Source organism: Aythya ferina (assembly GCF_964211825.1).
Source record: "Aythya ferina genome assembly, chromosome: 16".
Taxonomy (NCBI): domain Eukaryota; kingdom Metazoa; phylum Chordata; class Aves; order Anseriformes; family Anatidae; genus Aythya; species Aythya ferina.
Window position 1 is genome coordinate 15,558,547 of NC_140315.1, and position 13,319 is coordinate 15,571,865.

The 13,319-nt window shown below is 40.6% G+C and overlaps 1 protein-coding gene across 1 annotated transcript in view; it reads left to right on the forward strand.

The window, feature by feature from the left end:
* Nucleotides 1–2,224: 2,224 nt before the first annotated feature.
* The window catches only part of ARFGEF2 (ARF guanine nucleotide exchange factor 2), a 34,564-nt gene continuing 23,469 nt past the window's right edge, over nt 2,225–13,319 (forward strand). The window contains exons 1-8 of the mRNA XM_084538472.1: nt 2,225–2,439; nt 8,386–8,416; nt 9,269–9,392; nt 10,099–10,245; nt 11,139–11,318; nt 11,793–12,012; nt 12,669–12,740; nt 13,038–13,186. Coding sequence (XP_084394598.1) covers nt 2,301–2,439; nt 8,386–8,416; nt 9,269–9,392; nt 10,099–10,245; nt 11,139–11,318; nt 11,793–12,012; nt 12,669–12,740; nt 13,038–13,186 — 1,062 coding nt within the window. The 5' untranslated portion in view covers nt 2,225–2,300. The remainder of the gene's footprint in view (nt 2,440–8,385; nt 8,417–9,268; nt 9,393–10,098; nt 10,246–11,138; nt 11,319–11,792; nt 12,013–12,668; nt 12,741–13,037; nt 13,187–13,319) is intronic.

Genomic DNA, 13,319 nt, shown 5'->3' on the forward strand with positions numbered 1-13,319 from the left:
GCTTTAAAAACTGTTTCCAGATAGAGGCACTTCCCCCTGTTCTTGTCCGCCTTCATCACGTCTGATTTCCTATACTCTAACTCATAGTTTTCCATGTAAGTAGAGTCCTCAGCTCCATGTAGCCAGTCCACACAAACCCCTGGACAGTAGAGGTGGTCACATAGCACCTGCCCATTTTCCACATGAAGTAATACTATGAATGCTGCACACAGGCGTTTATGGTTGGACCCTTTGTTAGTGCTTTTTAGACAAATATTGTAGAACTTGACAATGCTAAGTGTCTATTAATGACATTTTAAAAGATAAGAATGCCAGTGTTTGAGAAATAAAATCACAGTATAGACAATCTAATAGGTCCCTGTATTCTTAGTTAGATATTGCTGTCTTAATTTGATTAAGCCCATTGTGGAGGGATGTGGAAGAGGTGACTGCATGCTAGTGATGGTTGCAAGTTGCTAAAGGAGGGCATCAAATGAGTAATTTATCTCTGCAGATTATTTCCATAGATTATACTGGCTTTCAAAGAGTCCAGAATTTGATCTGGGGAATAAGACACCCTACCACATAGGGTGATGGATAAAAGGAGAAGAAACAATTGGGCATCAGGTTATAAATGGATACTAAATTTATGGGACGTGAAATTTATTTTTTAATGATTCATCTTTAACATGACTTTGGGTCTTTGAAACATCTGTATTCTTAGTGTCTCTTCACAGACCTTGTTCTGTGGAAGTTATCAGCGATAATGGAAACGCTGGGATGCTCAGATTAAAAGCTTTATAAAAATGAGGAGTATTGTATTAACGTGACCTCCCTTTCAGTAATTCCAACACAATCAATGCAACTGATTGCAGCAATAACAGTGCTTGCAGTTGGGATGTCCTGCTAGTGAAATCACCTGACACCCAACACATTCGGGGGATGCAACTCCCAGGGACATGCCAAGGGGACGAGTTTTAAAAAAGCGCGGATGGGCGCTGTAATACACCATAAATGTTTGTTCATTGTCTTTTGTATTATAAAAAACAAGGAGTTCTGTTTGAGGAGCGGGAGTTGCAAAAGCTCCCTGCTGAAGTAAGGAGCTGTATAATGCTTGCCTAGAGACTATGAAAATTCTTTTGCTTAATGTAACAAAAAAGAGAACCCCCTCCCCTTCTCTCCTTCTGCATCTCAGTTGCCTCTTTTGTTCAAAGACACTGCTGCAAAGCTCATGTAACCATCTCCTGATAAATTGCTAAACTAGTGTATCAACATCCTGCCTTCCTGTCTCACGCTGGGCCAACATGACCAAATAAAAAAAGAAGTTGAACCACAACACCGAGGAAGACTACGGCCGTCATCTTCACGACCACCAGAGGGACAGAGACGACCCCCTAGCAACAGTGCGCGCAATCGCAGAATATACCAGGATGTGCTGTGTAATCCCGGAATTACCAAGATATAAAAAGGGACCCTGGCGGGGGTGAGGTGCGCGCCGTTGGTGGAGCCAAGACTCCCCGGCCGCCCAGCGCTGTTTTGCTTGCTGTTGGCTTACTCAGTAAATTCCTTTCTCTGGTTAATACAATGCTCTCTGAAAAATTAATTAAGGGGGCAATTTATAACAGGCACCAAGCCTGGTTTCGGCAGGGCTGACCCAGCCTGCTGGAACTGAAGGGGCAGGACGTGGCTCCCAGCTCCACTTACTGTGGTGAAGGGCCTGGAACACAAGTCCTGTGAGGAGCGGCTGAGGGAGCTGGTGGTGTTTGGTCTGGAGGAGGCTCGAGGGGGCCCTCATTCCTCTCTGCAACTGCCTGAAAAGGTGTGGGTAGCTGGGGGTCGGCCTCTTCTCACAGGTAACCAGTGATAGGACCAGAGGGAATGGCCTCAAGTTGTGGCAGTGGAGGTTCAGGCTGGAAATGAGGAGACATTTCTGCTCAGAAAGAGCAGTCAGGCACTGGGACGGGTTGCCCAGGGAGGTGGTGGAGTCACCGTCCCTGGGGGTGTCTAAGGAAAGGCTGGACGTGGTGCTGGGGGACATGGCTTAGTGGGTGATGGTGGTGAGAGGGGCACGGTTGGAACAGACGACCTCGGAGCCCATTCCTCCCCTCCCCCATGTCGGGGCCCCTTGACCGCCTCCCGGCCAGCGGCCTCCACGGGCCGGGCCCCGCCTGCTGCCGGGGTCGCAAGTCGCGATGGGGCGGCGGGCAGGGCGGCTGGGTCACGTGACGGCGCCAAGATGGCGGCGCCGTGGCTGCGGTGTGGCGGCGGCCGCTGAGGGCGGAGGCGCGGCGCAGCTCCCCGGCGGCCCCGGCCCCGCCGCCATGCAGCCCCCGGGCCGCGAGCAGGATGCCCGCACCAAGAGCATGTTCGTGTCGCGGGCCCTCGAGAAGATCCAGGCCGAGAAGGAGGCCAAGCGGCCCCCGCACGGGCAGCTGCGGAGAGCCTGCCAGGTGGCGCTGGGTGAGTCCGCCCCCGCCGGGCCGGGAGCCGCCGCCGCTGCCCGGCCCGGTCCTTCCCGGCCCCGCTCGGGCTGTCACGGCGCGTCCCGGCGGGGAACAGCCCCACAGCCCAGGCGCCGCCTGCATTCGGTGTCTGTGAAGCGGGAGGGGCGCGGGGCTGCCCCGCCGGGACTCAGCTGGGGGGAATCAACCCCGAGCGTTTCGGCTGGGACACGGGGTGCTGGAGGGGCCCTTCTGTTGTCCCGGGCCTGGCAGTCCTCCGATACCTTCCGTCTGACTCGTGGACGGGCTGAAAGCTTGGGGCGGCCACATACGGTGTGGTGTCTTGCACAACTGAGGCACTTTCTGCAAACTTCGTAGGCTGGTCTTCAAACCTGCACCTGCAAATCCATCCTTTCGTAGTACAGGACTAGGTGTTAAAGTTGTGAAAGCAGATGGCGTGACATGTAGGCAAAAAAACTAGGTAAAAGCAGTACAGCTCTTACAGGTAGACTTCTTTGTGGCCTTTTTATTTTATAGCACAGGTATCTCTTACAGTTTCACTTGGTTTGCACCAATATTCTTCCTTTAATTTGAGTGTATTTACTGTATGTAGAACATTGAAACAGGAGAGACCGGCTGAGTGAGTAAGGATGCTGAGCAGAGGCAAGTCTTGTCAAATGTATTATGAAAGCGAACTTGAAAAAAAGCCATTGTTTTTATCTTCCTGCCCACAGTCCTTACCTTGAAGAAATCTGAAGGCACTAACTATCTAGTAGTAACTACATAGAAGCGTATTTATTATTATTTAAAGTTGACATTGTGAGCAACAGAGATTACTTTTCCTAATTCCCTTTCCTGACTTCCCACCAACGTCCACCTAACCCATTTACAGGACTGGAAACCTGCTTGTCTGCTACATAAATACTTTTTGAGAAAGGGAACTTTCTTGAAAGATTAGTAGGAAGGCTTTTGTTTACTACCACATCAAAGACATGATACGAGGGGAGGAGTATTATGCAATAGCCACTTACTGGCATTTGTCTTTTGGATTAGGGCTGTTTTACCTCTCAGTTTTTTAACGTATAGCATGTTTGATTTCAGTTAATGCTTGTGATGATAGATAATAATGTTGTTAATCATGCTGAAAAAAACGTCTGTGGTACTACTTGACTGGACTGAAGCAGAGGTCAGCATGAATAGATAACCTTCTGTTGCCCAACTCTTCTACACTAGTAGGGCCTTGATTACTGTACTAAAGGCTCTCTGTTATATTTGGTAAATGTTACATCATTTCAAGGTGACAACGTGAGTACAGTTCCTTACATTCATGTGTGCTTTTTATTTTTAAACTTTATTCTGTGTAGAATAAGCTCTTTTCTAATTAATTTTTTTAAAAGTTTTATTTTATGTAAGCTTAATTAAGCTTATACTTTGTTAAATAAAAGTCAGTTTAATTTCAAAAGTGCTAGCTTAATTATCAAGCCCTGTGCTGTAGTAAATATGCTAGGGAATGTGGGAAGAAACATTACTTGCAGTCCAAAGAATTCAGGCCAGACTTCTTAATCTACATAAATAGTTTTACAAGAAAGAAGCTACAGTGTTTTCAATAATAGTAAAGTTCAGCTATCCCTTAATAATTAAATCTAAGTACAATTAATTCAAGAGAAATGTAAAGTTAACTTTATGGACCTGGTAACTGTGAGACATTGTCTTTTAATTTTCCATGTCATATTTCAAATGATGCCCCTCTACCTATGACTATGTTCCATTTGCTATGCTGTCTTCTTTATACAACGATCTCTTGAATGGAGCTTTGAGCTATCGTATCTTTTATAAAGCAGTCAGCACGGTACGGGTCACAAGTAAATTCTTGCTCTAAATAGAAAGGAATTGGTGTATTCAGGAACTATCTAACCTACCTAACCTTTTGCTATTTCTACAGCTTGTTCTGTGGTGGTACTGGAGTAGTGTTTCTGTTAATTACACATGCTTTAAATTTTTGTTTGGTGAGACAGGAATATATTTCTAACTACAGGAATCATGCTTCTGTTTTCTCTTTTATTAGTTTATAATGTGTTTCACTGTTGAGAACTTAAGTTACCACTGAAAACTGCTGTCATTCTTATCTAGGAAACACATGTGATACTTAATTCTAAACTGCTGTTGTCCTGTTCTTCCGTTCCCAATGGGTGTTTTACTGGAACAGTAGTCTGCAGTTTTGGACTGCAAAATATCTTCATGACTTTGTAGAAATTAGAAGTGTTGTAGGCTCCTTATCGCTCTCTATGGGTACCTCAAGGGAGGCTGTAGCGAGGTGGGGGTTGGCCTGTTCTCCCACGTGCCTGGTGACAGGACGAGGGGGAATGGGCTTAAGTTGAGCCAGGGGAGTTTTAGGTTAGATGTTAGGAAGAACTTCTTCACTGAAAGGGCTGTTAGACATTGGAACAGGCTGCTCAGGGAAGTGGTGGAGTCACCATCCCTGGAAGTCTTCAAAAGACGTTTAGATGTAGAGCTTAGGGATATGGTTTAGTGGGGACTGTTAGCGTTAGGTCAGAGGTTGGACTCGATGATCTTGAGGTCTCTTCCAACCTAGAAAATTCTGTGATTCTGCGTGATTCTCAAATAGAGTATGAACATGGGAAGGGTGAAAGGAGCGCTTATTCACTTCTGAACTGTACAGGGCTTGTTAGCTTGCACTGTTGGCCCAAAGCAGTGATAGATGTGTCCTTGGAAATGGGTTTGGTAACAAAACCATTTCTCAGTTATTAAAAAAAAAAAAAAAAAAAAAATTTGCTCTGTCCATCCCCCTCTTGAAATATACAGGGTAAATATTGAGTAAGCAGAGTTGAATGGATTCCTTCATTCAGCCTCTTGCTTCATCAGTAGGTGTAATAGTTGTATCCAGTGCTCATAGTGCCAGTAAACCCCAGGAGAGGCGAGGAGAAATAAAGTTTTTAAACAGAGAAGCTGTTCTGCTCTGGTTTAGAAAACTGCGATTTTTAAGAAAACTGGTCTTAAACAGACAGGCAGTGTATTGTATATAAATAGTTGCCTAATAAGCACTTCTGTGGAGCTCTGGGCATGCACGGTTCTTAGCAAGTCTACTGAAACAGTCTGTATCCTGATGAATTTCCAGTGGAGTACAGGCAGCGCGTATCACAGCAGTTCGTATGGGTGAAATGCTAATTGTGTGCCTGGGTCTCTCAAATAAAGACTCTCAGAACTATTAATCTTACCCTACGAGGACTGTTTTTAATAACATACTATGCAGCCAGCCTGGTTCTGTGACATTTGATTGCCTAGGCACTTCCTTTGAGCTTTGTAAGCAACAGAATTTGTTTAGTTTGTTAATTAATTTTAATAATAATCTCTTCAGCCATGCCTTTGCTTAGGAATCTGTATGTGTATTTGTCTCTTGATAGAAATGACAAATGGCTGAAGTGAGTTTGTTTCTTGGTTTAGTAAAGCCTCTTGGCTGGCATACTTGGGGAGTGCTGGTGCAAAGCGAGATCTTGCTTCACTGTGGCAGCCTCCTGTAAAGGGCTCTCTACAGAGGGATAGAATCAATAAATGTAGGATGTCTTTTTGCATGTTTGCTTTTTGCTTTAAATTTAAGGCATCCTGGAATTAGGCAATACAGTGGACTGTACAAAAAAAAAAAAAAAAAGAAAAGCTGTTACTGCTGTTCCGTGTGTTTGTATTGGCATTGCTCTCCGGTGTTCTGACAAGCTCTGGAACGACATTGCTCGTGTCCTTGTGCTAACAAACTGCTGCTCTCTGCACAGAAACTGGTTTGCTTCCACTGCGATGAACCTGACCATTCATTAGTGCGGGGTGCATCTAACTTCAAGCCAGCAATTGTCCTTCCTTTTAATACGTAGTTTTCATTATACACAAACTTAAACAGTTTAATACAGAACAGGGGTTACTTTTGGTATGTGCTTCATGCCAAATGCTTTCGTTATGGCAAGAAGCTCTGGAAGAAATGGCTGCTCCGGTTGTGCTGGCTGGTGGGAGCGCCGAAAGGCTTGCACTGAGTGTGGTGCATGGAGCTGAAGTCCCGTGTTGGGACTGCTCTGCTTGTAGGAGGAAGGGGCACAGCCACAGACCAGAAGCGTGGCAGTAGCAAAGGGCTGCTGCAGGCTGGCTCTGCCTGGCCTGGGCTTGGTGAGTGCTTCACGGTAACAGACTTCAGTTAGGCAACCGTTTGTTTCACTCCCTCTTGGTGGTCAGACCAAATGAGCTCTTCAAATGTGGAGATTTCCAAATGATTTTGATGCAATCAGTAGCAAGGGCATGGCTGTAACTTGTTTTTGTCTTTTCACTTATTCTTTTCTGCCAGAATTATTTATTAAAATGCTATTGTGATGCAGACACTTTCATGCTGCTTTGGAAAACCCTTTATATAACAAAATAGTGGGGAACTTCATCAGAACTTGGTTAGATTTTTGTTGTTGTTGTTTGTTTTATTTTGTTTAATTTATGGAAGGTTTTGGAAAGTAAAATCATCATTGCTTTAATATGGGGCACTATTCTTATACTTTTTTCTAGTACAAGATCTAATATACCTATCTCAGTGAAGGTATTATTGCAGTATTAAACCTAAGATGGGCCTGGATCATGTTTCCTTAAGGCTAAAACTTCCATTAAACTTGCGTTTAAAACATTTTTTGCTATGCTGATCTGCTAGTTAACAATATGAGGGGGAGGATGATTTGTTTGGGGAAAAAAAAGTCTTTCAGTTGTGTATAAAGAATTTTCTGGGGGTGCTGGTGAGGGGAAAACTCATCGCTTGGTTACTCTATAAACATAGAATTGAGCACTTAGATTTTTCTCAGCTATCGATGCTAATAATGAAACCTGTTTGCTTGTGCAGTATTAAATTTTACAAAACAACCTTTTATTTTCTTGGGTGGGCTCATTGCTCCATGTTTTTAGCATAGTTTGATTTTTTATATATATATATAAACAACTTAATCTCTAGTTGAGGAATTTTTATTTTGGAGAAAATGCAGTCATCTCAACCCTACCCCAGGCTGCCCTCCCAACAAGCTCGCCTTGTGCCTCCTCCAGGCACAGTGAATGATCAGTTTCTGATAACTTTGCAGTTTAAACAAGTTTTGTAGATGTGGTAACTTGCAGGGATGTGAGGTTGGATGGGAGGGACAGGATTCCACATGGTATTACAAATGTGTGTAGCTGTGCACCCTTATGGCATGTGGTCTCTTTGCTGTGTGTCAGTGTTCAGTTTGTGTCTGGTGTAGTGCAGTCTGCATTGTGCATCATGGTGATGTATTAGAAATACAAACAAACAAACAAAAAGATGCTAGGATCTTAAGGATTTGCTGGTGTTTGTAATAGAAATGAAGGATGCATTTTTCCTGTATTTACTCTTATGAAAAGCTCCCCAAAACTGTAAGTTCAAAAAGAAGGAGGAGGGAAAACTTTTTTAAAAAAAAGCTGCTGGCAAGATGACAGCATCCATTTAATATTCCTTATCTCTGAGTAAGAGTTTGTTTATTCAGCTGATGTCATATTGTAAGGTTTGTCAGAAGCGAACTAACCAGCATTGTAGTTAACAGGAAGCTCTGATGCATTGAACTCATGGTTCCTGCAGCGGCTTAAAGACTTCCTCAAACCTGAGCTCTCTGTGATGTAGGCTTACCCTAAAATAAAAAGTACGCTTGGGTTGTTAGTTTTTTTTTCTAAATATACCTTTCTACTGAGAATATTTAGGAAAAAAAAAAAAGCTTTTTCCTGTAGAAGTTGAGAGCTATGCCTTGCCATAAATTTTGTAATTGTCTATGGTCTCTGGCTTGGGATGCTGAAGAAGTTACAGGAAAGGAGCAGCTAATAATGGAGTGTAATGGTTTGAAACAGCTTTGCTTTATTATGCTTTCCGTATTTGTGGTGATGTTATCAATAACATCTTAGGTGTTAACTTCTGAATTTTTCTTTCTTTCAGATGAAATAAAAACAGAGCTGGAAAAGCAAAGGTAAATTATTAATTGCTGTAATTTGCAAGAAAGCAGCAGGTTGAATAATTTGGTAGTGGAAATGTAAGAGTACATACAAGTTATTGCAATGAACTTGTGAATATGCAGCTACTTACCTTTCTGCCATAAGCATGATTTGGCCCATGTTTCCCAATTACACAACATCTGTGGCTCTGGGTGCTCAAGCTGTAACTGCCTTCTGAATTTCACTATGAAATAATTGCAAAACTTCTAACAGGTGCTAATTTTTCACTTCCTTTTACTGTTCTTAATGCAGCCTGATAGAATACCTACTGTTCCTTACGGTTTTCTAGGTTTGGTGGTATATGATCCTAAATACATACATCAAGAACACCTTTTTCAATATTACTTATATTTAAATAATTTTTAAATTTAGATTTATGTAATTAAATTCCTTAAACTTTTTAAACAATATTTTAGAACGACACGTCTAAAAATCATAGTACAATACTAGGAACTGAGCCCCCAAAATGTTTCTTTTTTTTTCCTGTTTTTCCTACAGGCTCTGTTTAAGTCATTCAGAATAATTTGGGAAATTTTATCATTAAGTTATTCTCCAGTATTACAGGTAGTGGGACAGTACTGGAGTGTAGTGGGGGAAGAGGTAAGCTGAAGAATAAATAAAAGGTCAGATGTAATATACGAAAAGATTAAGTTGTTTTAATGTGATTTTAAAGAAAAATGAACTTTCTAAAGAAAGTATGCATAAGAGAATACGTTAGGCTTTTATGCTTCTGTATACTATTCAGCTTTAATCAGAAAAGAGAGGATGGATAGCTTGCTGTGATATACGTATTCAGAAAAATTAACAGCTCTTCTCCTCTGACCTAGAGAAGGCACTGATGCTCCACCAAAAGCAAACTTCATTGAAGCAGATAAGTACTTCCTTCCGTTTGAGCTGGCCTGCCAGTCCAAGTCACCGCGCATTGTCAGTACTTCCCTGGACTGTTTACAGGTAAGCTTCAATTCGGACAGACTGAAATGGAGTAACGTGCGGTTACCTTGCATGCTGTTGGCTTCGAGTGCAGAAGTAATATCCTGAGAACATGCAGCTATGCAGATATCTGCTATGGGTGTTTTGATGCATAAATCGTGCAAAATAGGTTGTCATCAGACTTGGCTCAAAGTGCATCTTGTGAAAGCAGGAAATGCACGTTTGTTGTTCTGTAGGGAAACAAACATTCACTGAAGCTCCTGGGTTATTCTGTAAAGATACTTAATCTGCATTGGTTTGAAAGGTCTATTTACCATGGTGTCCCTTGTAATGCTGATGTGATGGGAGGTCAGACTTTGGGATTGTTCTACCTCATTCCTCCTTAGATACATAAAGAAAAAACAATTTTGACTTGACTCTAGCTAACTTCTTGGGCAGAACTTTTCTATTGTGAGTAGGTACAAAGACTGACAATAAAAGGTTTTGTCTGGTAGTGGTAGACAGAAATGTTATGAATGGCAGAATGTATTGCTTATTAAATCCTGTTTTGTCCACAAGTACTTAGGACCCAGACTACTGAAGGTGATAATTTTTATGTTAAAGTTGGTTAAGTGAGGTTTGCTGCTTACCCCCCCCGTCGCCCTTCTTATGCTGTTCTTAACTGTATTTTACTAAACAGTATGTGATTGTCCGAATCGTAGAACTAACTTGTGTTCTTTTTACGTAGAAACTTATTGCATATGGACATATCACTGGCAATGCCCCTGATAGCGGAGCTCCTGGAAAACGACTGATTGACCGAATAGTTGATACAATTTGCAATTGCTTTCAGGGTCCTCAAACAGATGAAGGAGTACAACTGCAGATAATTAAGGTATTTTATTTGGCACATTTTGGCATGATTGTAATTTGCTATTTTTGTCTCTGATTTTGTAACTAAAAAAAATTAAATGTGAAATGCTGCTTAGGACCCAGTTTCTCCACTTCTTAAAACATTAGCTATGTTGCTGAATTTAGGGAGGCTATCAGAGAGTTTGAATTGATATGTGAAATAAATTTTCTTTTGGTGAAGCGGAATATAATGGAATAGTATATAAACTTTGGTTCTACTTTCTGGAATGACCCATGGCCTCGAAACTTTATGTTGTAGAAATAGGACAACTTGGAGTTCATCTTCTAGGTTAGTAATGCTCACGTTCATCAGGTTACTGAATTACTATCACCCTTATACTATCACTCTGTGGAACTTTCACTTGAAGGCACATTAATGTAATGCAGTATCATGGACTGTTGCTCTAGTCTGTCTGCTGTCTTGTCAATTTTTTCAGACTGCTGCAGTTCATCTTCTCAAGTCATAGGAGTACCAGTTGTGTGTGATCTGATTCATGTATTTACGTGGGCTAATGTTAGCTAAGATTAGAAATTGGTGAACTTTCTAATAATCTAATTTGATAACAATTTAGGCCAGCTGACTGTTTTACAGCAATAAAGCTATAAAACTTAATGGTAACTGTTTAGTTCAGAGCAGGAAAACTGTCAGTGGAAAATTAATTCTGATAAAAAACACTATAACAGGTCAGGAGAGAACAAAGATATATGTAAGTTATATTAAATTTTCTTTTGCTTGAAATGTAGTTTCAGAAAACTAGTATTTCTTTATAAAGAAGTCTTATAAAAAGATGTGTTTCATAACAAAACCACAGATTTTTATGGAAGACCTGTATAAAGTATATTTCCTCAGTTCTATTGTTTTATGGAATTTTTCAGGCTCTCCTCACTGCAGTAACATCTCCATATATAGAAATTCATGAAGGAACAGTTCTTCAAACAGTTAGAACCTGTTACAACATCTATCTGGCCAGTAAAAATCTTATTAATCAGACGACCGCCAAAGCTACACTTACACAGATGCTAAATGTCATTTTTACACGGATGGAAAATCAATCTGTATGTACCTATTACTTTTGCTTCTATCAAACATCTAGGCTTGACAAATGAACAGAATACTTTTTTTTTTTTTTTTTTTGTATAGGTCTGTCATTGTAGTTAGATATCTGTTGATTTGAAATTTAAAACAGCTGTCAAATTCTGCAATGAAGCATATTGAAGTTAAGGAATTTGACCAATTGGTTAAAAATAACACATGAAACTTATTGCTGATAACAAGGTTTCACATTGTAGCTTTTGCTGAACAGCTTTGTACAAACAAATGATAAATTGCTTTTAAAATGAACTTGATACTGGAGTGGCTAAGCTAAAGCAAGTGTTTCTGACTGGAGTGGCCAAGTGATGGTATCTTCATTGTTGGGTTTTTCCTCATTAGCACATGAATTCTCATGGGAACATTGGTTACCGTAGGCATTTATTTTTCCTTATCATGTTTTCTGCCTTACATTAACTTTATCATAATGCTTTCTCAAGGTACAAGAATCCAGAGAAGCAGAAAAAACAAATCAGCAAAAATCCGTGTCTCCTGCAACTCATGTGGTCACCAGGTCTCCAAAGATTGGTCAGTTAAAGCACAACCATCAGGAAGACAAATGTGTTGTGCCTTTAAGTGTGGAATTAACTAATGGTGAGCCTGAGAGAACAGAATATGGAAACCTGAAGTCAGGGCAGGATCTGATTCCTTCAGCATCAGGTGAACAAGTACTGTTTTTGGTTACGTTTCTATTGGAAATTGTTCTCTTACATTATTTTGGGGAGAAATGATTGGGGTTATTGGTTGAAATCATATTTACATCTTCTTGGTAGCTATTGAGAGTATACAGGCTGTTATTACATATTGTCTACAACATTATAATCATTGAAGAAAAATTCTTCATCTGCCCTAGAATTCTAGTAAAACTATATATAGTTATGTATATAGAATTATACTGGAATTTGACTTGATTAGTTAGATAGGGAAGGAAAGGAGAGAGGATAATTGTGGTACACCTGAGGTGACAGAATTACTTTGAGATAATCGAAATGTCATGGTAAAAAAAAAAATGCATTTTATGAAGACGTTATCATATCCATATACTGTATCCAATTTGGGAAAGTATATGAAAGAATAAAAAATTCCTGACAGTTGATAAATACAATGACAAAACTACTGCATTAAAAATATCAGTGCTTTGATTTAATTTAAGGAAATAAAATTAGTATTTTCATATGGCATTTTATAAATGGTTTTAAATGAGAGGTAGTGAAGAAAATCTACAACTGTTAACACTTCTGTCTCTGTCCCCTTTATTCTTTGTCTTCTTCCTAAACAAAAGTACAAAACTCATAAAACTATCTCTGTTTCATCAGATGAAACAACTGATGGAGGAAAGGAAATGGTTAAAGGCATCTTGGAAGATGTAGTTGAGTCAGCTGTGAAAGGTAGTGAAATCTTCTGAAGTAAAATAAATGCGTGCATGTTGCAAAATTTTATTCCTCTCATTATAAAAGCGTACTTTTTTTTTTTTAATATTACTGCTAAGCATCTTGTAAAGAACACCTACTAAAGCAGTAAGGGCAGTCTTTCATTGTCTTAAAGGATTCCTCTTTTGCTCATAACTGAAAAATTCTTCTAGTTTATTAGTGCTGCTTCTGTCTCAGTCAGTTGTAGAGCTTCACAAATGTCATGGGACAATGTCAGTGAGTGATTTCAATTGTATTTTTCTTTTTCTCCTTTAGTGGCTGAAGAGAAACAGGTAACAGAACTGGTTAAGGCTCTACCTGCAGTAGAAACTGCAGATACTGCTCTTTCTGTCTCCAGTAATGAAAATGTACAAACGAATGGAATTCCAGATGATGGACAGTCTGTTTCCTCTACTGATAACCTGGTAAATAACTTCACTGGATGCCAGTGTATGGATAGAAAAGAGAAACATTCTTTTCACGCAAACTAATAATGTGGGATTTTGGGGAGGGAAGGAACAGAAGCTTTCATGTGTGTGTCCTTAGGTTTAAAAGGGA